Below are 24,294 nucleotides of genomic sequence, written 5' to 3' on the forward strand. Positions count from 1 at the left end.
CCCCTTTTCTTATTTCTTTCTGCTGCATACACAATTAGGAATGACAGCTGAATTAATTGTGCGCCCCCTCCTACACTGCGCCCTGAGGCTGGAGCCTCTCCAGCCTATGCCTCAGCCCGGCCCTGCTAACACATGAAGCATTCGCAACGGCAGACAACGTGAGACTGAGGGACGAGTGGTTATATAGTGCAGCGCTGATCAGCGCCAGCCAGTCCCTTTCAGCCAATCCGCATCTGCCCTGGGATCAGCTGACCAGGGGCGTCAGCTGATCCCTCGCTGCTTCGCATAAAGCCTCTGTCTCTCCGCGCGCGCGTGTATTCCTCACCCTATGTGCACAGGAAAGCTGAATCACATCAGACACATGTCGCCGCACGTAGACCGCCGGGCTGGACGCGGAAGTAGCTGCCATGCCCTCAGGGCACGCGGCGGCTATTCCGCAATCCTTCACAGATATATTTATTTTCAAAAGCACTTCGTGAATGGCAGTTGCTCTGTCCAACTGCCAAAACACTGTGTAGCGAGCAGGGAAGCTGGCCAGCATCTTTGTATACATCCTTTTTAGGGAATACTCTGGAAAAAATGCACTTCTTATTTGTCTATGTTTGCACATATTTTAAATTTTTCAATTTTTCGCCGTAGTGCCACTTTAACTTTGGATGTGCCAGCTCTTTTCCTTTTTGAATGGTATAAGAGAAATGTCAGGTCAGGATTATGTCTCTGCACTCTGGCTGTACTGTCACCTAAAGCCTTGTACACACGCTTGATGGTTCTATCTTATGTACAGTGGCCCCCGATCACCCTCGATGAAGCTTGACTTGGCCGAGCACAGGACATTGTTCCCCTTCTCAAAACATCCACTCTGTGCTGCTCAATCATAGCCTGAAGGACAGCGACCATGACTGGTTGTCTGGAAAGGTCATAAGGGTCCAGACCTTGGCCAGCTGCTGTCCAGAGTAGTGGTTGGCCATGGAAGAGAATGCTACAAATTGGAAATTGAGGCTGCATATGGGGAGCAGGCATGAAAGAGGGAAGTTTCTGTCCAAAAGAGGGGGCTGCACCTGGAATAGGATGGCAGCTGCAGAACTTGGAAGGGATACCACAAGAATGTTGGCCTAGGGGTGGAAGTATAAACCTTACTAGTGACATGTTTCTATGGCATCGGGCCCTGAGCTGCCGCTCGAGTGATCAAGTCCTGATCCCGGCGGGCAGCATAATTTGAAGGTGTGTACACAGCTTTTATCACTAATGTTTCACTTCTACTTCATCTGAACCTCAGATGTAGTAGAAGTGAGCGTTGTATTTAGTGGTTTGCCTGGAGTAGTGCTTTATCTCATTTTATGTTTTCCCGTAGGCGTGACTACTTAAAATTCCACTTACTGTGTCAATAGCTGAAACGTAAATAAAGCAGATTGCATCCCGCCTCCACATTCTTCTCCATTCACCATGGCAGATGAGGCTGCTGGGAGGAATTTCCTCAGAGAGTTAAACATGGGGAACAGAGATTGGCTGATGCACCATTGTGTGTCTCCGTAAACTCGCTGAAGTCTCGTGTTCTCAGAATGCAAAACACGGGATGTATTTCCCCGGAGACTCACGCACCAGGGCCCATATGCAATTAACTTTATCTCCAAAATTTTCTCCTAGGAGATCATTTTTCATCTTCTGTTTTAACTAACTTTTCAGCAATCTGCAATTGAAAAAATACTTAAACGTAGGTGAACAAGTACTGTCAAAATTGTTATGAGTAATTTCTTGCTTGCTGGTGACTTAAAGGCCATTTTATTACTAAGGTGAGAAAATTTCACTTAGGAGAAAACTTAGGAGAAAAAGTGAATTGCATATGGGCCCAGATCTCCAATGTTCCTCCTTCTCTTCATAACGCTGTCAATATCTGAACGGCACAGGATAATCCTTTCCCCGATCTCTCATTGCTTAAAGCCTGGTACACACCTTCAACTTTGATGGGCCAAAGATTGGCTAATTTAACCACCTCTGTGTGGGATGAGGGTCAACTGATTTTGAACACTATGAGCAGACTGTGTAAATATACTACATGGTGGTGGTAAATTTGGTCAGTAATTGGCCCCAAAAAAATGTAAGGTGTGTACCAGGTGTAAGAGGTGCATTTGTAAATATTCTTAAAGGACCTCTGTAGTAAAAATCTTAAAATGTAAATCTTATATGTAAACTTATACCATTAAGAAGTATGTCTCTTCCAGAGTAAAATGAGCCTTAAATTACTTTTCTCCTATGCTGCTGTCACTTACAGTAGGTAGTAGAAATCTGACGAAACCGACAGGTTTTGGACTATCCCATCTCCTCGTGGGGGGTTCACAGGGTTTTCTTTATTTTCAAAATGAACTTAGTGAATGGCAGTTGCTCCTTCCAACTGCCAAAATAGTGTACGGTGAGCAGGGAGGCTGGCCAGCATCTTTGTATAAATCTTTTTAGGGCGTGTCTTTATAAAGAATAAAGGCCATGCTGAGAATCCCCTATGGAGAGATGGACTAACCCAAAACCTGTCGGTTCTGTCAGATTTCTACTACCTACTGTAAGTGACAGCAACATAAGAGAGAAGTAAATTATGGCTCTTTTTACTCTGGAAAAAAAATGTACTTTTTATTTGTATGTGTTTTAAATTTTAAGGTTTTCGCGAAAGTTCCTCTTTAAAGCCAAACTCTAGGGAAAGCATTTGGTCTTTAGTTGAGGCTAGGGGGATCATAATGATTGAATAAGCCAGAGATTGACGTAACATAGCAGCCCAATCTTAGCTTCAATCAATTTATTCCTGAAATTCAATCAAAGTAATCAATCCGGCATGCTGGAAAGATCTTGCTTGAAGGAGCTTGGTCGGATACATTTCCAGATGACCGGCAGATACCTGCTGGTCTCCCTCCATGTAAAATTTGTTGTACCCTTCGGGTTGTGAAGAGTGTTACAGGCTCAACTGGCTGCTGGTGTGCCTCCTCCTGTGTCCCGCAACTTTCTTCTTTGCTGCTGTCACACTTCCTGTTTCCTGTGCACATGTATGTGATGTCACTTAAATGCGGCGGGGTCATGGTGTACAGGCACCCAAGGGGGCAGTGTAGAAAGATACGGGAAACAGGAGGAGACTCAGTGACTGACAGATGAGCCTACAACTCTCTGAACAGCTCCAGAGGGCAAAGTAGGTGCTTTTGGCACTCGGCAGCGGCCACCTAGCGCCTGATTGGGGCGCCCCCTATAGCATTAGTGCTAAAGTGCGCACCCCATGCAATTTCTACTTCCTCACTCTGCACCCAACTCACCGGCCGAGTACATATACTCACACCTACCAACTTTATAAGATCAGAAAGAGAAACACTTAAGTCACACCCCTGCCACACCTCTAACCACTCCCCCGGCACACCCCTAGTCACGCATACGATAGAGATTTCATAAGAAATATATATTGTTTTATAATTCAAAACACATTGATCCATTCTATCATTGCTATTTTTCTTTCATTTTAACATCTGAAAATATGAAGTATATCACATTTAAAAGACAGGAATAATGTTTAGAGTCAATTATACATATTTTTCAGTAGAAAAATACATACATTTACATAGATCTGTACATGAATCCTGAAAGAGGGACAAATGAGGAAGAAAGAGGAACAGGGACAGAGGGAGAGGGTTCCCAAAGAGGGACTGTCCCTCCAAAAGCGGGACAGTTGGGAGTAATGTGTATGTACACAAAGATGGGGGAGACTTGGGGGACCCAGCAGGCTGAGGTGGTTGCACAGATTTGTAATAGATTTCCACACTCTGCAAAACTAAAACTTGTTGTTTTTTTATTTTTTTGAGTTGGCTTTAAAAGTATGATTGAAATATAAGTGAAAATGTTGAAGTGTTTGGCACAGAAGGCTTGAAATGACACAAGTTAGCAGTGGTTATTGCACTGTAATGCTTTCTTACAATATAATGTTTCTGTTGCAGACCGCTGTCCAATTACAACAGCCTCACAGACAAACATCTAACCGGGTACTTCAACAACACCAGGATCAGGAGACACCTGCAGAGGGCCGGACTGGTGAGACATTATTACTGGCTAACTCAGTTACACTATTCTCATAAATAAGATGCCTTCTCATTTACTGTATGTGGCTAATAATTCCTTCTGCCTATCTCTACAGAAACAATTTATCAGTTTTCACATTATCAGTAGAATTATTATGATGATGAGGATGTCAAATAAAAATGCATTTGCCTTAGGATTTAAAGGAAACCTGAAGTGAGAGGGATATGGAGGCTGCCATATTTATTTCCTTTTAAACAATGCAAATTGCCCGTTTGTCCTGTTGATCATCCGCCTCTAAAATTTTCAGCTATAGAACATGAACAATAATGCAGATCAGGTGTTCTGACTGAAGTCTGACTAGATTAGCCGAATGCTTGTGGCAGGTGTGTGATTCAGACATTACTGCAGCCAAAGAGATCAGCAGGACTGTCAGGCATCTGGTATTATTTAAAAGGATAATAAAAATGGCAGCCTCCATATGCTTCTCACTTTAGATTCCCTTTAATGGTATCTTGCACTCAGTTTATTCCTTTATGTCTTAATCATTCAGGAAGGCCAGGGTCCTCTTCATCTCCTCCACTCAAGACTCCTCTCTCCAGCCATGCATGGTTACCATAGCAATAGTCAGTTACTGCTTTGACAGTGAGCAGAGAAGACTGAGTGGAGTGGCTGATGGTAACTCAATAAAGAAGCTATCGATACAGAGCGGTCTCTGGTCCTTAAGGGGGCACAGACTGCTGGTACTTAAGTGGTTAATTTACATTTTTATATATTTTTGCGTCGGATTGATCGAAAGTATTATCGATGTGATTTTCTTCTGGCGGACTCAAATTGCTTGAGCTGCAGCCACTAAGAATCACTCACTAGGCAGTATCAGTGTTAGGGAGTCTTGCCCAGGGTCTCCTACTGAATAGGTGCTGGTTTACTAAGTAGGAAGAGCTGAGATTTGCACCCAGATTGCCTGTGCCAGAGGCAGAGCCCTTAACCATTACACTTTCCAGAGAGAGGGGAGAAAAGCACTTTTATTTAGCTTTCCTGTATGACAAGAAGGCAGCCAGCACTAGGGGAAGGGGGGAACAAAGGTTAATGAGGAGTAGAGAGATACTGAGAATAGCCTGAGATGGAGCAGAGAGCGTATCTGTGTTGCAGCCACATCACACAGAGGTGACTTGCCTGTAATGTGACTCCTGTCCCTGCCAATCTCTCACACAAGCTGCAGCAGCCCTCCTGGAGTCTAGGGATTGTCAAACTTTTCACCCTGTGTAATACCTTATCCAGCTGTCCACACACAGTCTTTACAATTGTGAGAGATAGCAGACAGAGTTTTTTTCTACAGACTCTGCAGGAGGCAAGCCTTTCTTCTGCATCATGCTGTGCACATTTACCAGCTTGCCGTTCCCCGGTACTTGTACTTTTATTTCCCTCAGCCAGCCTAGTGCTTCACATTGCCTTATACACTGTGCCAGCAGCCTGGGGGAACCTTCCCCCCTGGCCAGTTTGTTCTGTAATGCCTTGTACCTGCTTCCATAAAAAGACACTATCCTCCTCTTCTGATGTGTTTTCTTTTCACGGTCATAAGTAGGGGCGGGACAGGAGTGCACAGACAGACACACTCTAGATCTCCAGATAACTAATTGGGGAATGTCATACAAAGTGTTCTTGTAGAGAAAAGGTTTGTAGATTCCTTATGAGAGGCTTAGCAGATGTTTTCATTAGAACTTTTTCTCTCCGCACCCTTAGTCTCTAAGGACAGGAAAAATAACCTTTTTTCCCCCTAGAAGCCCGCCCCTAGATAAAGCTTCACTCCAGACAATTAGCTTATTAGCTTGTCCCTAGAGGCGCCTCTGACCAAGACTGCAATTTCAGCCCTGGGAAGGCTTCAGCTATTATATAGCAATGCATGAAATTCTGCTTTTTGGTACCAGGGTCCTGCTATTATATAACCAAACTCCAGGTAATGGCAAGGGCAGCAGTGGGAGCCATTAAGTGGCACGTAGAGTTCCGACTATCATGTAGCCAGAGACTGGCGCCAGGGTTTCTAAGCGGCACCCAGAGTCTGGCTATCATGTAGCCAAAATCCAGAGATCGGCATATATAGCGGCAGGTATGACTGAGCACCGCTTGCGGTTCCTTGGGTGCTGTATGCAGGGTTTGTATTAGGCACAGGTGTGGGGCTAGTGTAAAGCATAGGTAGGGGGGAGGTAAGTGTTAGGCATAGGAGCGGGTAGTTTTAGGCATAGGTGGGGGAGGTTACTGATAGGCATAGGTGGAGGAGGTTACTGATAGGCGTAGGTGGGGGAGGTTACTGATAGGCGTAGGTGGAGGAGGTCACTGATAGGCATAGGAGGTTACTGATAGGCATAGGTGGAGGAGGTTACTGATAGGCATAGGTGGGGGGTAGTTTAGTGTTAGACCTAGGTAGGGGAAGATTAGTGTAAAGGTACCCATACATGGTAAAATAAAAACTTTTGATTTCCCCGTTTTTTCTACCAAAATGATCGAATCGAATGAAAGTTGAAAAGAATCTTTTGTTTTCGTTCGAGAAAAATGAACGATTACCACGTTTTTTCTATAACAATTCGATCAGATATGTTGGAAAAATCTTTAAATTCGATCTGACGGAATAATCGAACTAAATGATCTAATTGGAAAAAATGAAAAATTGTACCATGTATGGTCACCTTTAGGCAAAGGTAGCGGCGATTAGTATTAGGTGTAGGTAGTTAAAGGTGTAGCTTAGGGAAGATGATTGTAGACTATCAGAAAATTGACCAATATTCTATCTATCAGAAATACTTTTTTGCGTGTCCAGGCGCCCAAAATATCAGACTCCTACTTTACATGTAAGCAGCTAATTCTTGTTGAACTCTATGGAGAAGCTTGTTGGCAACCACTACAGATCCTGGAGCTCAAGTCCAATCCTGACACCTCCCCTCCTTCCTCCCTCAGCTGAGATCCCCTGTGTATCCCACAGTAATGAATTGTGATTAGTTCTTCTCTAACCTTAAAGCGGATCCGAGATGAAAAACTAACTATAACAAGTAACTTGTCTATATATCTTATCTAAAGTTTAGATAGTTTACACAGCAAATCTAGCTGCAAACAGCTTCAACAGTTTATGATTATTTCTTGCTGTGATACAATGACAGCAGCCATGTTGTTTGTAAACATTACACACAGGCAAGCTTATCTGCATCTTCTGTGAAAAAAAAACTAATCTCCCTCCTCCTCTCTGCCGCTGAAATCTCTGGCTAGTAATACCCCCCCCCCCCTCCTCCTGCCCAGACTGAGCTCCCATTAGCCCATGCTACTGCCAAGGCTCTCTGAAAAACTGTGGGTGAGGCTTGTTTAGTTTATAGGGAATTAGAGTATTAAAACAAAAAAGTATTTGGCTTGAGGAATGCCCTATAAACAATAGGAAAGGAACACAAGTATGCAATGAGTAAAAGTTCATCTCGGATCCACTGTAAAGGAATACTTAAGTCAGCTAAAAAAAATGACTTTTACTCACCCGGGGCTCCCCTCAGCCCCCTGCAGCTGAACGTTGCCCTCGCCGTGTCCCTCCGATGCGCCTGGACTCGCCGGCGGCCACTTCCGGTTTGGCCGTCACCGGCCGACAGGCTGGGAACGCGGCTTATTAGCCGCGTTCCCGGCCGCAATAGCATTATAGAGGGCGCTATTGCGGCCGGGAACACGGCCAATCAGCCGCGTTCCCAGCCTGTCGGCCGGTGACAGCCAAACCGGAAGTGGCCTCCGGCGAGTCCAGGTGCATCGGAAGGACACGGCGAGGGCACCGTTCAGCTGCAGGGGGCTGAGGGGAGCCCCGGGTGAGTAAAAGTCATTTTTTTGCTGACTTAAGTATTCCTTTAATACAGAAACCATTGAAACCTGATTGGCTGCATTCCATCACTCCACAACAAGTCCTTGTACTGCTCCTAATCTTGTTTCTTTATGTACCAGATCACCAGAAGTGGGAAGATACTGACTGAGAAAGAATACCGGATAAATGCCATGAGGCGGGATCACCAGAAGTACATCCGGGAATGTTTGGCCCAGGCCATATTTCACAAGGTCATCGACATGGAGGTAAGTGGCCACCTATGGAGGCTGTCCATGCTGGCCGCACTGATGGGGATCAGAGAACAGGTTCCTGTTCATCCAGTGAGGTATGAGGCAATGTGCAGCAGCCAATAGAACTGCAGCATTTTGCCACCTAACCCCTGCTGACTAATTAATAGCTCTCAACTGTCCCTCTTTTGGAGGGACAGTCCCTCTTTTTAAGCCCTGTCCCCTTTCCTCCTCATTTGTCCCTATTTTAGGACTTTGTCCCTCTTTCTATGCATATATATATACATTCTTTACTAAAATGTGTTTGACTCTTTAAAACTCTTGAAACTTTATTCCCATCCTTTAAATTGATATATTACTAATTTTAAAATGTTAATAAGAAGGGAAATGAACCAGTATAGAAAGGACCGGTGTGGTTTGAATTATAAAACAACATGTTTTTCTTATGAAACCTTTATGGTATGCGTGACAAGGGGTGTGGCGGGGGCATGATCAGGGGTGTGGCAGGGGCATGGCTTAAGTGTCCCTCTTTCTCATCTCAAAAAGTTAGGAGGTATGTACAGGACTGCTTTACACTTGTATGCATTCTCTGTAGTGCACTGCATTATGGAATGCCTGAAAACAATTTACAGTAATCAGAACGGGATATCTGGAAAGGTTGCATAGGCCCAGGTCTTGGGGGCTGAACTGAGAAAAGGGGCCTGGCTGTTGAATATGTAAGAGAAGCCTGCAAATGGAAAAGGGAGGGAAATGGGAAGCAATATCTGCAAAAAGAATTATGCTGCTGAAGGGAGCTGTACATGAAAAAGAGCGGCTGTTGTAAATGTAGGATATACACAGAAGAGGGGCTCTACATGGACTTTTAGGGGAGCTGTTACAGGGATAGGTAGCAAAAATAAAGCTGACCTATGGACAGAAAAAGTATAAATCCTGTCTTGAGAGTAATCACATGACAGCAGTCACATGTCCCTCGAAGTCAGGCTGGATCTGCCTATACAGCCCAGCCTCTGTTGCTATCCCAAACCCCCCTAAGGTCCCCCTGCACTCTGCAATCCCTCATAAATCACAGCCACGCTGCTGATAAACAGCTTGTCAGAGCTGGCTGTGTTTATCTCTATAGTGTCAGTCTGCTGCTCTCCCTGCCTTCTGCAGAACTCCAGTCCCCGTCTGCATCCCTTCCCTCCCTGCTGATTGGAGGGAAGGGACGGGGGCAGGGACCGGAGCTATGCAGGAGGCGGGGGAGCAGCTGAGACTGACACTACAGATGTAAACACAGCCTCACAGCAAGGCTGTGATTTATGAGGGATTGCAGAGTGCAGGGGGACCTTAGTGGGGTTTGGGATAGCAACAGAGGCTGGGCTGTATAGGCAGATCCAGCCTCTGTATGCAGATAACATTCTTTAAACACACCTCGGGTTCTCTTTAATTATGAACCCTTTTTATCTCTTTCCTGCTCCAGGAATCCATTTACTGCCAGGAAAGTGTTTTATGGCTGTAATTACTTATCAGTGAGGGTTATGGTATAGTCCGACCTGGATAGAAACTGTCACTTGCATACCTGATGTTTAACTCTTTCAGGCAAAGAAAGAAAAAAAAAAGGAACACAGCCTAGTAATTTGTGTGCTAGGCACTGTACATGTCTATCTCATCATGTCACATGTCAGCTCGGCTGTCCTTTAAGGCTGGATTCACAGTGGTCAGTTTCATATTGCACACATTGAGTGTGAACTGCAATAGAGACTGGACATAGACTTTAATACAAAGCCTGCATGCAATGAGTTAGAATAACGCAATTAGTTACAGCGCAGTACTGTGAACAGGCCGATAGAATTGTATGGGCAGTGAGTTGACATGCAGAATTATTCTGCAACACAACTGAGCACTGTGAGTTAGGCTTCAAGGGCCACTTTAAGATATTTTAATGACTGGCACCTATATAAGCCAGAAAGTGGTAATGATCGAAATATGCTAATTACAATTACGTGAAATTTCACGTACATTTTCTAAAATTACAGCCATACATAATTACGATTTGGAAATTAAATTGATTTAGTGTAATCAGTTCATCATTTTGCGTAATTTTGTGATTATTTTAGCGGTTAATAACAAAGCCCCCCATGCATGCTGTCATTATTTTCCCAAAAAATCTTTGTCGTTTTTGAGAAAATTGATTTTTTAAAAATGCACATAAAAAATGGTTTTTAAACCAAACTGGTTTTTAAACCAAAAGTTACAGTTTAAAAACATTTTTCTTTGCATTTTTAAAATCAATTCTCAAATTTTCTCAAAAACTACAAGGCATTTTTGAATTTGTTTTTTTGACTTGTTGTTACCACTATTTTGCTTAACTTATGTAACAATTTTGGTGACGATAGCATGTATGAGGGCTTTGCTATTAACCCCTAAAGTCGGCACAAAAATTACACAAAAATAAAGCTAAAAATGAAATAACGGTGGCTTATTATGATTTCCCCCGAAATTTCACATTACGATTTTGCATCATAATTGCGAATTACGTTGTAACATTACATTTATGCTAAATTCGTGCTCATCATCACTACTAGAAAGCACATTTCTAGGAAAGCATATCTATAGCCATGGCACTCCGTGTAGCTGCTATGGACTCCTGCAGCCCAGGGGACCCAGCAGTGCCTGTCAACGTCCTTATATTTACAGGTAGCTGTGTATAACATTGGCAATCAGTTTTGGGCAACATCACGGTATTCCCAGTTTACAGTTGCTTTGAAAGTCACTAGTAAATTATAGCGTTTGTTAAAAACCTCCCTGGCGGTATTAACGGATATAGACGTCAATACAAAACATGTTGTGAACAGTATTGACATGCATACACGTTAATACTCTCCTGCACTGTATACTAGACCCTTGCTTGACACATTTTGGAAAGTTACAGGGAAAAAAAGGTTATGCAACTTTTTGCACAGAAATCCTGGGGAAATTGAACACCAGGGAGGTTAATATTTTGGAATAGCTAGGATCTTATTTGGAGGGATGTGCTAAAGAGTCAGAAATCCAAAAGAGATCTTGGAATAGGGTCCCTTTACTCCTAGCTGTGGCTCTGTGCGAACCCTTACCCCCAGGACACATGGCATAATTACAGTCAGGCTCTCAAAGGACTACTCCTGAATAGAGATAGGCCGAACGGTTAGCCGGCGAACGGTTCCAGGCGAACTGTGGGGGTTCGCGTTCGCCTGGACCAGGCGAACTTTTGCGGAAGTTCGATTCGCCCCATAATGCACTATGAGGGTCAACTTTGACCCTCTGCATCACAGTCAGCAGGCACATTGTAGCCATTAAGGCTACACTAAGCCCTGGAGCCCCCCCCCCCCCCCTTATATAAGGAAGGCTCGCTGGCCATGACACTCACTCGTGTGCCTGCTGCAAATAGACAGACTAGGGAGAGCTGCTGCAGATTTTTTCTCCTAGGGAAAGATTAGTTAGGCTCTTGGCTTGCTCCTGGCTGATTGTTATTGCTAAAATAGCACCCCTCAACAGCTCTTTTGAGAGCTAATGTTTTCCTGATGTGTTTTTTTTTGTGTGTGTTGCTCACTGACACTGACATTATACAGCCCTATCATTTGCAGCTGGACCTTGGTAATTGTTATTACTGTGCCAGCCAGGCCCTGCCTAACTATCTATACTGGGACACCTACCTATGCCTACCTAACTACTGGGGCACCTACTTACCTATACGGGGACACCTACCTACCTACCTATACTAGGGGACCTACCTATGCCTACCTACCTATAGTGGGTCTCCTACCTATGCCTAGCTAACTACTGGGACACCTACCTATGCCTACCTACCTATACTGGGTCTCCTACCTATGCCTAGCTAACTACTGAGGCACCTACCTATGCCTACCTACCTATACTGGGTCTCCTACCTATGTCTAGCTAACTACTGAGGCACCTACCTATGCCTACCTATCTATACTGGGACTCCTACCTATGCCTAGCTAACTACTGGGACACCTACCTATGCCTACCTAGCTATACTGGGTCTCCTACCTATGTCTAGCTAACTACTGAGCCACCTACCTATGCCTACCTACCTATACTGGGTCTCCTACCTATGCCTAGCTAACTACTGAGGCTCCTACCTATGCCTACCTACCTATACTGGGACTCCTACCTATGCCTACCTACATACAAGAAGATAATAAGGTCGTTGCTTCATTGTGGACAGACCAAATTTGATCAGCTGGACAGTCACTGTTCTATCATTGAGCTACCACAGCCCGGCGACCATATGGGCTGGAAAACTGCCACGGCCTGCACTCTGGCCATGGTGCGCACCAGTCCAGCATGGCCGTCACTACGCAAACAGCTGTTTGCAGTGCATTACACAGTGAGTTTGGTGTGTCAGTGTGAAGCAGAACTCTAATTACACCCCCTGATTGATGTATACACATGCAAGATGTTTTAAAGCACTTTAGGCCTGCAATTTAGCATTCAATGTGATTTCTGCCCTTAAAACGCTGCTTTGCGTCACATCCAGATTTTTCCCTGGGACTTTGGGCATGTATCCCACTCCGCCATGCCCTCCTCCAGGTGTTAGACCCCTTGAAACATCTTTTCCATCACTTTTGTGGCCAGCATGATTTTTTCTATTTTTCAAAGTTCGCATCCCCATTGAAGTCTATCGCGGTTCACAAACTTTTCCGTGAACCGAACCTTCCGCGAAGGTTCGCGAACCTAAAATCGGAGGTTCGGCCCATCTCTACTCCTGAACTATACTAAAACATTACCCTCGTGCAGAGCAGGGACAAGGTCCTCCAGCACCCAAGGCTGAGACACCAAAGTGCGCCCCTCCATCCCCTGCCACCCCAGCTGTCACACACTGAATGCTATTAGACTAAGAGGGCCACAGGGCCCACAACCTCCCCAACACCTTAATATCTAGTTATCTGGCTTGCAGTCACTGCTATGTATCCCCTTTTCTTATTTCTTTCTGCTTCATACACAATTAGGAATGATAGTTGAATGAATTGTGCGCCCCCTCCTACACTGCGCCCTGAGACTGGAGCCTGCCCAGCCTATGCCTCGGCCCGGCCCTGCCCTCGTGTATTCTCGTGAAAACACGCAGCCTGATTCATGGCAGGTAGCTTGTTGGCTAGTAATGATTGTAATCAGCTAGTTACAATAAAACATCATTTTGCACAAATTTTCAAATTACGCCCATACGTAATTAAGATTTGTAAATTCAATTGATTTCGTGTAATCCATTCATAATTTTCACATCATTTTGTGCCGATTTTGGCCTTTAATAGCAAAGGAGAATAGTGGGTACATAGTGGGAATTTTTCAAAAAGACTTTGCAGGTCTTGAGAAAATCGATTTTAAAAAATGCAAAGCAAAAATGTTTTTTTAACCATCTCTGCCGCCCGGACATGAAGCTCACGTCTGGGCGGCTGCTCTGCTGCGCTCCCGCGCTTCAGCGCGCTCCCGCACGCATTCTTGGGCGCTCCCCCGTGGTGTCCCCCGGTAGCCCTGGGATCAGTGAACGGGAACATGGTTCCCGATCACCGATCCGTCTCCCCGGCAGAGAAACCGAAGCACTCACACATGAGGCTTCAGTTCTTCTGCCCGGAAAAAATCTGCATCTCCCTTGTACTTCCGCTTAGCGAGAAGTACAAGGAGGGAAAACAAAAATGAAGGTGGCCATCTTGTGGCCAAATAGTAAAACTACATCTACACATTTTTTACATTACAATTTACACATTTAACAACATTAAAAATGAACTGTTTATGTCCCACACCAAAATATTACCCAAATACATTTTTTAATGGAAAAAAAAAAGAAATTACATACAAAAAAAAAAATGCATAAATAGTTTCCTAAGGGTCTGAACTTTTTAAATATGCCTTTGAAGGGGGTATACTACAAACATTTTTTAAATTATAAGCTTGTAAACAGTGATGGACGCAAATCGGAAACAATGCACCTTTATTTCCAAATAAAATATTGTCGCCATTCATTGTGATAGGGACAAAATTTAAATGGTATAATAACCAGGCAAATAAAATACATAGGTTTTAATTATGGTAGCGTGGATTATTTTAAAGCTATAATTGCCGAAAACTGAGAAATAATGATTTTTTTCCATTTTTTTCTTATTAATCCTGTTAAAATGCATTTATTTCCTCAGTCATACATCTCTGCAAAGGCACGCGCCAGGGTTGCCCCCTCTCTCCTCTCCTATTCAATTTAGCTATAGAACCACTAGCAGAATTTATCAGAACAGGGGAGGTCTTTCAGGGGTTAACACTGGGAACTAAATCTATCCATTGTTCTTTGTTTGCCGATGACATTTTGTTATACATAGGGAATCCTAAGAGAGACCTACAAGGGGTCTTTGTGCTACTAGAACACTTTGGAACATTTTCGGGCCTCCATATAAATAAAACAAAATCAGAAATCCTGTTTCTAGACCCCCATACACCCCAATCAATAGTGCGGTACCTAACAGAAAATGTAGGTATTCAGATAGCTAAAGAATATATATACTACTTGGGAATAAAAGTACCTAGAGATCAGGGGCGTAGCAATAGGCCCTGCAGCGCCTGCGCCCGCGGGGGGCCCGGCCCCCCCCTGGGGCCCGCTCGGGGCCGTTTTTTGGGGGCTGGAGGGGTGGCAGCATGAGGAGAAAGCCTTGCCCACAGTCGGCGGGGAGAGGGGAAGTTCCCCCCTCTCCCTCACCTCGGGGCTCTCCCCTCTGCGCTCCCCTCCAGCTAGTGAATGTGTGTGGGCAGCGGGCAGCGGCGGCGGGATACATACCTTCTTCCTTGCGTTCCATCGCCGCCTTCTCGCTCTAGCGGCTGACGTCACTTCCGGAAGCGGAAGTGACGTCAGCCGCTAGAGCGAGAAGGCGGCGATGGAACGCAAGGAAGAAGGTATGTATCCCGCTGCTGCCCGCTGCCCACACACATTGAAATTCTGCAGGGGGATTTTCAGGTGTCTGCTGCCCACATTACGATTTTCAGGTGCCTGCTGCCCACATTACGATTTTCAGGTGTCTGCTGCCCACATTATGATTTTCTGGTCACTGCTGCCCACATTGCGATTTTCTGGTGTCTGCTGCCCACATTACGATTTTCAGGTGTCTGCTGCCCACATTGCGATTTTCAGGTGCCTGCTGCCCACATTACGATTTTCAGGTGTTTGCTGCCCACATTACGATTTTCAGGTGTCTGCTGCCCACATTACGATTTTCAGGTGTCTGCTGCCCACATTACGATTTTCAGGTGCCTGCTGCCCACATTGCGATTTTCAGGTGCCTGCTGCCCACATTACGATTTTCAGGTGTCTGCTGCCCACATTACGAATTTCAGGTGTCTGCTGCCCACATTACGATTTTCAGGTGTCTGCTGCCCACATTACGATTTTCAGGTGCCTGCTGCCCACATTACGATTTTCAGGTGTCTGCTGCCCACATTACGATTTTCTGGTCACTGCTGCCCACATTGCGATTTTCTGGTCACTGCTGCCCACATTACGATTTTCAGGTGTCTGCTGCGCTGCCCACATTACGATTTTCTGGTCACTGCTGCCCACATTGCGATTTTCTGGTCACTGCTGCCCACATTGCGATTTTCAGGTGTCTGCTGCCCACATTACGATTTTCAGGTGTCTGCTGCCCACATTACGATTTTCAGGTGTCTGCTGCCCACATTGCGATTTTCAGGTGTCTGCTGCCCACATTACGATTTTCAGGTGCCTGCTGCCCACATTACGATTTTCAGGTGTCTGCTGCCCACATTACGATTTTCAGGTGTCTGCTGCCCACATTACGATTTTCAGGTGTCTGCTGCCCACATTACGATTTTCTGGTGTCTGCTGCCCACATTACGATTTTCAGGTGTCTGCTGCCCACATTGCGATTTTCTGGTGTCTGCTGCCCACATTACGATTTTCTGGTGTATGCTGCCCACATTAGGATTTTCTGGTGACTGCTGCCCACATTGCGATTTTCTGGTGACTGTTGCTCACATTGCGATTTTCTGGTGACTGCTGCCCACATTGCGATTTTCTGGTGACTGCTGCCCACATAAGGATTTTCTGGTGACTGCTGCCCACATTAGGATTTTCTGGTGTGTGCTGCCCACATTATGATATTCTGGTGACTGACTGCTGCCCACATTAGGATTTTCTGGTGACTGCTGCCCACATTGCGATTTTCTGGTGACTGTTGCCCACATTGCGATTTTCTGGTGACTGCTGCCCACATTGCGATTTTCTGGTGACTGCTGCCCACATAAGGATTTTCTGGTGACTGCTGCCCACATTAGGATTTTCTGGTGTGTGCTGCCCACATTATGATATTCTGGTGACTGACTGCTGCCCACAATAGGATTTTCTGGTGACTGCTGCCCACATTACGATATTCTGGTGACTGCTGCCCACATTAGGATTTTCTGGTGACTGATGCCCACATTGCGATTTTCTGGTGACTGCTGCCCACATGGCGATTTTCTGGTGACTGCTGCCCACATTGCGATTTTCTGGTGAACTCTGCCCACATTACGATTTTCTGTCCCACATTACGATATTCTGGTGAACGCTGCCCACATTACGATTGTCTGGTGAATGCTGTCCACGTTACAATTTTCTGGTGACTGCTGCTCACGTTACGATTTTCTGGTGAACTCTGCCCACATTATGATTTTCTGGTGAACTCTGCCCACATTATGATTTTCTGGGGAACGCTGCCCACATTACGATTGTCTGGTGAATGCTGTCCACGTTACAATTTTCTGGTGACTGGTGCCCACATTACGATTTTCTGGTGAACTCTGCCCACATTATGATTTTCTAAAGGCCCACATTACGATTTTCTGGTGAACTCTGCCCACATTACGATTTTCTGGCCCACATTACGATTGTCTGGTAAAATGCTGCCCACTTTACAATTAATTTACAGTGAAACGCTGCCCCATTACAATTATTTGGCACCTATGGGGGGGGGGGGGCCATCCAAATATTCGCAGGGGGGCCCAGTGATTTCTAGTTACGCCCCTGCTAGAGATGCAACAAAACTCTATTTTCTTAATTTCACCCCCATTATTACAAGGGTCGTGGCGGAACTGGAACAATGGAGGGGTTTACCCCTGTCTCTTTTGGGTAGGTCACACCTTATAAAGATGATTAGCTTTGGCAGACTTCTTTATCCGCTCCAGACCTTGCCAATACTTTTGAGACACAAAGATATTCAGACCATGACACGAGCCTTCAAAGCTTTTCTGTGGAAGGGAAAAAGAGCAAGAATACCACTCAGGCTTTTGCAAAACCCAAGGGAGAGAATTGGGGTTAATTTTTCGAACATTAGGGCATATAACTTGGTTTCTATTCTGAGGCATGCTAGAGATTGGCTAGCCCACACAAATTTTTTCACGAACACTATTCTTGAACAGGAACTATGTTCCCCATGGTCTCTAGCTGGAATCTTACACTCCAAAATAACCAAACTACCTGACAAAATAAGGAAAAATATCTTGTTGAGAGACACATGTTTAGCCTTTAGAGAACTCCGTAAATGCATTTCTCTCCCAGGTCATATTTCTCCATTATTACCCCTGTGGTCCTCTCCAGATTTCCCAGGAGGCCAAGGTACAAATATCTCTAGAATATGGGAGAAAAGAGGGATAACAAACTTAGCAGATGTATTAGGCCCAGATGCGCGTCTGCTAAACTTTTCCTCATTGAAAAAAAAATATAAGCTTCCCAATAATTCAGTCATGGTATATCACCAGGTGAAACATTACATAGATGCATCCATAGGCCCAAAAGCCTCTCTCCCTTCTCATGAGCAATTTTACAAGATTATCGCCCCCCTACAAGAAAAAAAATCCATTTCTGACTTGTACACAGAGTTGAGACTATTTAAACTTGGCGCTGCCCCCTTCAAGCATCTCTCCTACTGGGCTAAAATGTTACGCACTACCACAGAAGTGATGGCCCCATTGCTGGAGAAAGGATGGACAACAGTTTGTTCAATGATTACAGCGGAAACATGGAGGGAAATGCAGATGAAAATTATACATAAAGGATACTATGCATTTAACTTTAAACAAGCAACGGGAAGGACGGACTATCTGACCTCCTGCCCGAAGTGTGCATACTCTTACCCAGACCTCTTCCACTTATTGTGGTCTTGTCCCACTATACAACAGTTCTGGCTTGAGACTCGTGCCATGTGTCTGAACCTAACTAAAATACAGAGAGGGAATGATCCTTGGGATGCTCTTTTTCATGTTATAGACCCTGCTACAAGCGATAAAGATACGCCATTAAAGCCTCTCGAGCATCTGGTTTTTCTAGCAGCCAAAAAATGTATTTTAACGCAATGGGTTTACTCAACTCCTCCAACATCCAGAAACCTAGTTGATACAATGAGTAAACTAATGTATATCAATAAATTTGATGCTGAACAGTGTAAATCAAAAAATACAGCTAAATTCTTTAAAATTTGGACTCCATTCATCAAACATTATGTTGCAGGAACGGATTTGTTAGCTCTTATGGAACCATTCAAATATACCAAATGGTACCTCACTAGGCACATTGCGGGCACTCTAGGGTTTCTGGATGTTGGTATCTGAGCCCCCTTTCATTCTCTCTTTCTATGCTGACACGCCCATAGAATGGAATATTTTAGGCCAAGTTTGTAATACATACCTTGCTCACAGGAAAAAGCCATAGATATTTGTGTGGATCTAATTGACAGATTCAGGTTGAATAGAGCTAAAGATTAAAACTGATGTGATAATGTTAAGATGTGATGGGAATAATAATATCATCAGGATCTGTATGTTGTAGTTTTAGAAAATGTTAAGGTCATTGCTGTGTTATATCTGATTAGACACATTCCCTCCGTCGAGGGAAGGTTGATGTAGAATAGCACTGGGCCTAGTTTACTAGCCCCATATGGGCTCTTGGGATTATCTTGAATAGAGGCCATGATTACACTGGAACCCTCACAATCTAGCAATGACTATTCTGTTTATTTTATGCATAGAACAAAGGGAAAAAATAAAAATAAGAAAAAGCAAAGAAAGCTAAAATACGCAAAAAAGACTTGGACTATCTGGGAGAAGGACTTCCTTTAATCACAATACTGTAATTGTTAACATTAATAATGTCCTGACCTACAGTTATTTTTGATATTGCTGAAATGTACAAACAGTGATTGTTACAAAGCTTTCTTGAAATAAAAATTATTTAAAAAAAATGCATTTATAAATAAATAATTCTTAGCAAAATGTACCACCCAAAGAAAGCCTAATTAGTGGCGGAAAAAACAAGATATAGGTCAATAAATTGTGATAAATAGTAATAAAGTTATTCGCGAATGAATGGGAGGTGAAAATTGCTCTGATGCATAAGGTGAAAAATCCCAGCGGGCTGAAATGGTTAAACTGTCATTTTTATGTGTTTAAAAACCATTTTACTTTTGCATTTTTCAAATTGATTTTCTCAAAAACGACAAGGTCTTTTTGAAAAATACTTTGAATTAGTTTTACCCAGTATTCTCCTTAACATATGCAGCAAATGTGAAACTAGGGTTCCTGATTACAATTACAGTCAAAATTTATGACTATTTTCCCCCAAATTTCGCATTACAATTTTGTATCGTCATTGGGAATTTCGATGCGAAATTAGGACTATGCGGAATTGGTGCTCATCACTTTTGCTGGCCGTCAGTCCCCAGGTACAGGAGTTTTCAGCTTGCGATGTGACACAGGAGTGAAGTAGTGTAACTTTATTCCTGAGTCATGGGTGATGGGGGATAACTGGCGCTGACACAACCTGTCATTGTGCCCTTCTTGTTTCTTCGCATTGTCCTGACAAGCGGGTATTGTTCAGAGATCAATAATATATCAGCAGAAGCTAGCACTGTATTTTGTCCTATCTGATATTTTATTACCCTTATGGACTTGTCCAATTGCTCTTTGAAATTTATAAAACCTCACTCAGGGTTGACAAAACATGTTAGATTTGAAAATTGTGGAAACGGGTTAGAAACCTGTTTCTGTTTCTTCTGTCTATTGCCCGGTGCACACCAAAAACCTCTAGCAGATCTGCAAAACGCAGAAGCAGATTTCAGAGCAATTCTAGGCATGTTTAGAGACGTTTTCTAAACATGCCTAGCGTTTTTTGGAGCATTTTTGTGTAGCAGATTTTTTTTATATTGTTACAGTAAAGCTGTTACTGAACAGATACTGTAACAAAAACGCCTGGAAAACCGCTCTGATCTAGCGTTTTTCAGAGCTGCTTTCCACTTTCCTATACTTTAACACTGAGGCAGAAACGCTAAGAAAATCTAAAAAATGCTGCAGCCCCCGAGTTTGCTTTTGTGGAAAAAACGATCCGCTCCGGTGTGCACCAACCCATGTCGCGAACCGCCGATTTTCGGTTCGCAAACTTCCGCGGAAGGTTCGGTTCGCGGAAAAGTTTGCGAACCGCAATAGACTTCAATGGGGAGGCGAACTTTGAAAAATAGAAAAAATTATGCTGGCCACAAAAGTGATGGAAAAGATGTTTCAAGGGGTCTAACACCTGGAGGGGGGCATGGCGGAGTGGGATACATGCCAAAAGTCCCGGGGAAAAATCTGGATGTGATGCAAAGCAGCGTTTTAAGGGCAGAAATCACATTGAATGCTAAATTGCAGGCCTAACGTGCTTTAAAACATCTTGCATGTGTATACATCAATCAGGGAGTGTAATTAGAGTACTGCTTCACACTGACACACCAAACTCACTGTGTAACGTAACGCAAACAGCTGTTTGCGTAGTGACGGCCGTGCTGGACTGGTGCGCACCATGGCGAGATTGCTCTTCCTCACTCAGTGATGTCAGGTAATGTGTGACTTCCTTCTCAACTCTCCATGGCATTGTTAAAAAGCTTACGTTTTGTTTTTAAATTACATTTTCTACTTGCTGTGTACTTGTTCAGTACCGCTACAATGAGAATCCTGTGGAGGCGGGCAAGTCTGCCATTGTGACCCCGGGTAATGGCCGGGGAATGAGGGGTTTGAATTCGGTGTGGAGCCTGAGCAACGGCTACCACTACACATCCAAGGAGGGCAGCGGGCAGGCATGCACGCCCGCCCGCCCCGAGGTAGTGACCAAAAATAACAATACAGGAGGAGGACTTTCGAGGCCCTGCTGTGTATTTGAAATGAATGTACTTTAAATCCTTTAACGAGAACCAGTTATGGCGGGCAAAGATGACACCACATTCCTTTCACGAGAATCATATGGAGGCGGGCAAGTCTGCCATTTGTGACCCCGGGTAATGGCCGGGGAATGAGGGATGGAATCCTGTGTGGAGCCTGAGAAACGGCTACCACTACACATCCAAGGAGGGCAGCAGGCAGGCATGCACGCCCGCCCCGAGGTAGTGACCAAAAATAACAATACAGGAGGCGGACTTTCGAGGCCCTGCTGTGTATTTGAAATGAATTAACTTTAAATCCTTTAACGGGAATCCGTTATGGAGGGCAAGTCTGACATTGTCACCGCGGGGAATGAAGGTTGGATTCCGTCCCAAAGTGGGAGCCTGCTGAGATCCATGCTGTAGCTGCCCTGACCGTGCTTTGCAGACCAGGCATCTGTGGTCAGATGGACCCTTGAGCCAGCGGAAGACAAACCAAGTCGAAAGCATTTGCCAAGAATGTTTTACGGAGGGCAAGTTTTTTTGCCCTTTTTTTAAATTATTTGAAAATGATAGATGGTTGTATTTTTAAATAGTTTGAAAGTTTAGATGGTTGTATTTTTAAATTGTTTGAAAGTTTAGATGGTTGTATTTTTAAATTGTTTAAAAGTGTATCCATTCTTCCTCCCCCCAGCCACGAACAATACCATGGGAACGTGGAGCAGCAGAAGCCCCCTCTGACGGCTGCCGCGGTTGTTCTCCGCGGCTTGTCTTTTGAGGGGTGCTGCTTTTCCTCAGGTGTTCTTGCCATAGCTGTTTGTGCCTTCTCTCCAGGTGCCTTCATAAAGCACTTGTCCCTACGTGACAGTTGGCCTTTCCACGGCTCAATTTTTGCTGACAGAGACAACAGATGGCTTTGCTCCGATCTGAGACACACACGTTAAAAAATTTCCAAACCGCTGAGCCCCCCTGGGGTGATGGCGCTAGGCTGGCATCAGCAGCTGACGTTGAAGGGCATGTTGGCTGGCTGGCCATAGCTGGTGATACATGGCGCCGGACACTGCCCCCAGCTGTTTCTGAGGACGAGCTCCCTCTGCTTCTATCATGGAGTGGTCTCCTCCTACTCCTCTCTGACTCCTCCTCTGAACTGTCCCCCTGGTCATCTCCTCTACCGGGAACATATGTGGTATCCGTATAATCGTCATCATAATCCTCCTGGCCAGCTGCGCTTTCCTCAGACACCTCCTCAAGTGCACCAACTTCAGGTGGTTCACCATCATCCCCATCCACACACGTTACGTCCATACTATCGCCACCTAACTCAGATGTATGAGGTGGTGTACCTGCGCCTTCTTGTTGTTGTTGCAGTAGTGGCTGGGAATCAGTGATTTCACCACCACCACCAAATAACTCCTGCGAAGTGTCAAATGCAGCGGATGTGGTGCTTGTTGTAGCGCTGGTGGCTGCGGGAGATGAGGTGTTCTGTGTTAAATACTCAATCACCTCCTCACGATTTTGGGAAGTGATGGCACGTGCCTTCTTCTGAGCACTGTATTTTGGGGCAGGTCCGCACGAAATCACAGCAACACCACCTCGCACAGCCACAGACCTGCCGGTGCCTGGTGGCCTTACTCTGGGTCTGCCTCTACCTCTTCCTCTACCTGGTTTGTCCATTTTGTCCATCTCGGGGGTATGCTAGCTATATGCAGTGAGGTGGGTGGGCTCTCACTCAACACAACAGGTAGTTAGATGCAGTGAGCTGGGTTCACTGAACAGTAAAGGTACTTAAGATGCAGTGAGGTGGGTTCTCACTCAACACAACAGGTAGTTAGATGCAGTGAGGTGGCCAGGTGGGTTCTCACTCAACACAACAGGTAGTTAGATGCAGTGAGCTGGGTTCACTCAACACAACGTTAGGTATATGCAGTGATGAGGTGGGTTAAGTAAACACAACAGGTACTGGGTAGTTAGATGCAGTGAGCTGGGTTCACTGACCAGTAAAGGTACTTAAGATGCAGTGAGGTGGGTTCTCACTCAACACAACAGGTAGTTAGATGCAGTGAGGTGGCCAGGTGGGTTCTCACTCAACACAACAGGTAGTTAGATGCAGTGAGCTGGGTTCACTCAACACAACGCTAGGTATATGCAGTGATGAGGTGGGTTAGGTAAACACAACAGGTACTGGGTAGTTAGATGCAGTGAGCTGGGTTCACTGAACAGTAAAGGTACTTAAGATGCAGTGAGGTGGGTTCTCACTCAACACAACAGGTAGTTAGATGCAGTGAGGTGGCCAGGTGGGTTCTCACTCAACACAACAGGTAGTTAGATGCAGTGAGCTGGGTTCACTCAACACAACGCTAGGTATATGCAGTGATGAGGTGGGTTAGGTAAACACAACAGGTACTGGGTAGTTAGATGCAGTGAGCTGGGTTCACTGAACAGTAAAGGTACTTAAGATGCAGTGAGGTGGGTTCTCACTCAACACAACAGGTAGTTAGATGCAGTGAGGTGGCCAGGTGGGTTCTCACTCAACACAACAGGTAGTTAGATGCAGTGAGCTGGGTTCACTCAACACAATGCTAGGTATATGCAGTGATGAGGTGGGTTAGGTAAACACAACAGGTACTGGGTAGTTAGATGCAGTGAGCTGGGTTCACTGAACAGTAAAGGTACTTAAGATGCAGTGAGGTGGGTTCTCACTCAACACAACAGGTAGTTAGATGCAGTGAACTGGGTTCACTCAACACAACGCTAGGTATATGCAGGGATGAGGTGGGTTAAGTAAACACAACAGGTACTGGGTAGTTAGATGCAGTGAGCTGGGTTCACTCAACACAAAGCTAGGTATATGCAGTGATGAGGTCGGTTAAGTAAACACAACAGGTACTGGGGTATATGCAGTACTGGGTAGTACAATGTGCAGCACACACAGGTAGTCACTGAATGTGCTGGGCTGCTGGCAGTGGCACACACACTATCAATTAGCAAGGCTGTGCATGCAACAAAAGTG

General features: G+C 44.8%; 1 protein-coding gene across 3 annotated transcripts in view; it reads left to right on the forward strand.

Moving 5' to 3' along the window:
- The window catches only part of ERICH3 (glutamate rich 3), a 154,263-nt gene that overhangs the window by 45,176 nt on the left and 84,793 nt on the right, over positions 1-24,294 (forward strand). For all 3 annotated transcript variants that reach the window (XM_068239213.1, XM_068239214.1, XM_068239215.1), the window contains exons 2-3: positions 3,960-4,053; positions 8,002-8,127. In XM_068239213.1, the coding sequence (XP_068095314.1) occupies positions 3,960-4,053; positions 8,002-8,127 (220 nt within the window). The remainder of the gene's footprint in view (positions 1-3,959; positions 4,054-8,001; positions 8,128-24,294) is intronic.

Source organism: Hyperolius riggenbachi, chromosome 6, assembly GCF_040937935.1.
Source record: "Hyperolius riggenbachi isolate aHypRig1 chromosome 6, aHypRig1.pri, whole genome shotgun sequence".
Lineage (NCBI taxonomy): Eukaryota > Metazoa > Chordata > Amphibia > Anura > Hyperoliidae > Hyperolius > Hyperolius riggenbachi.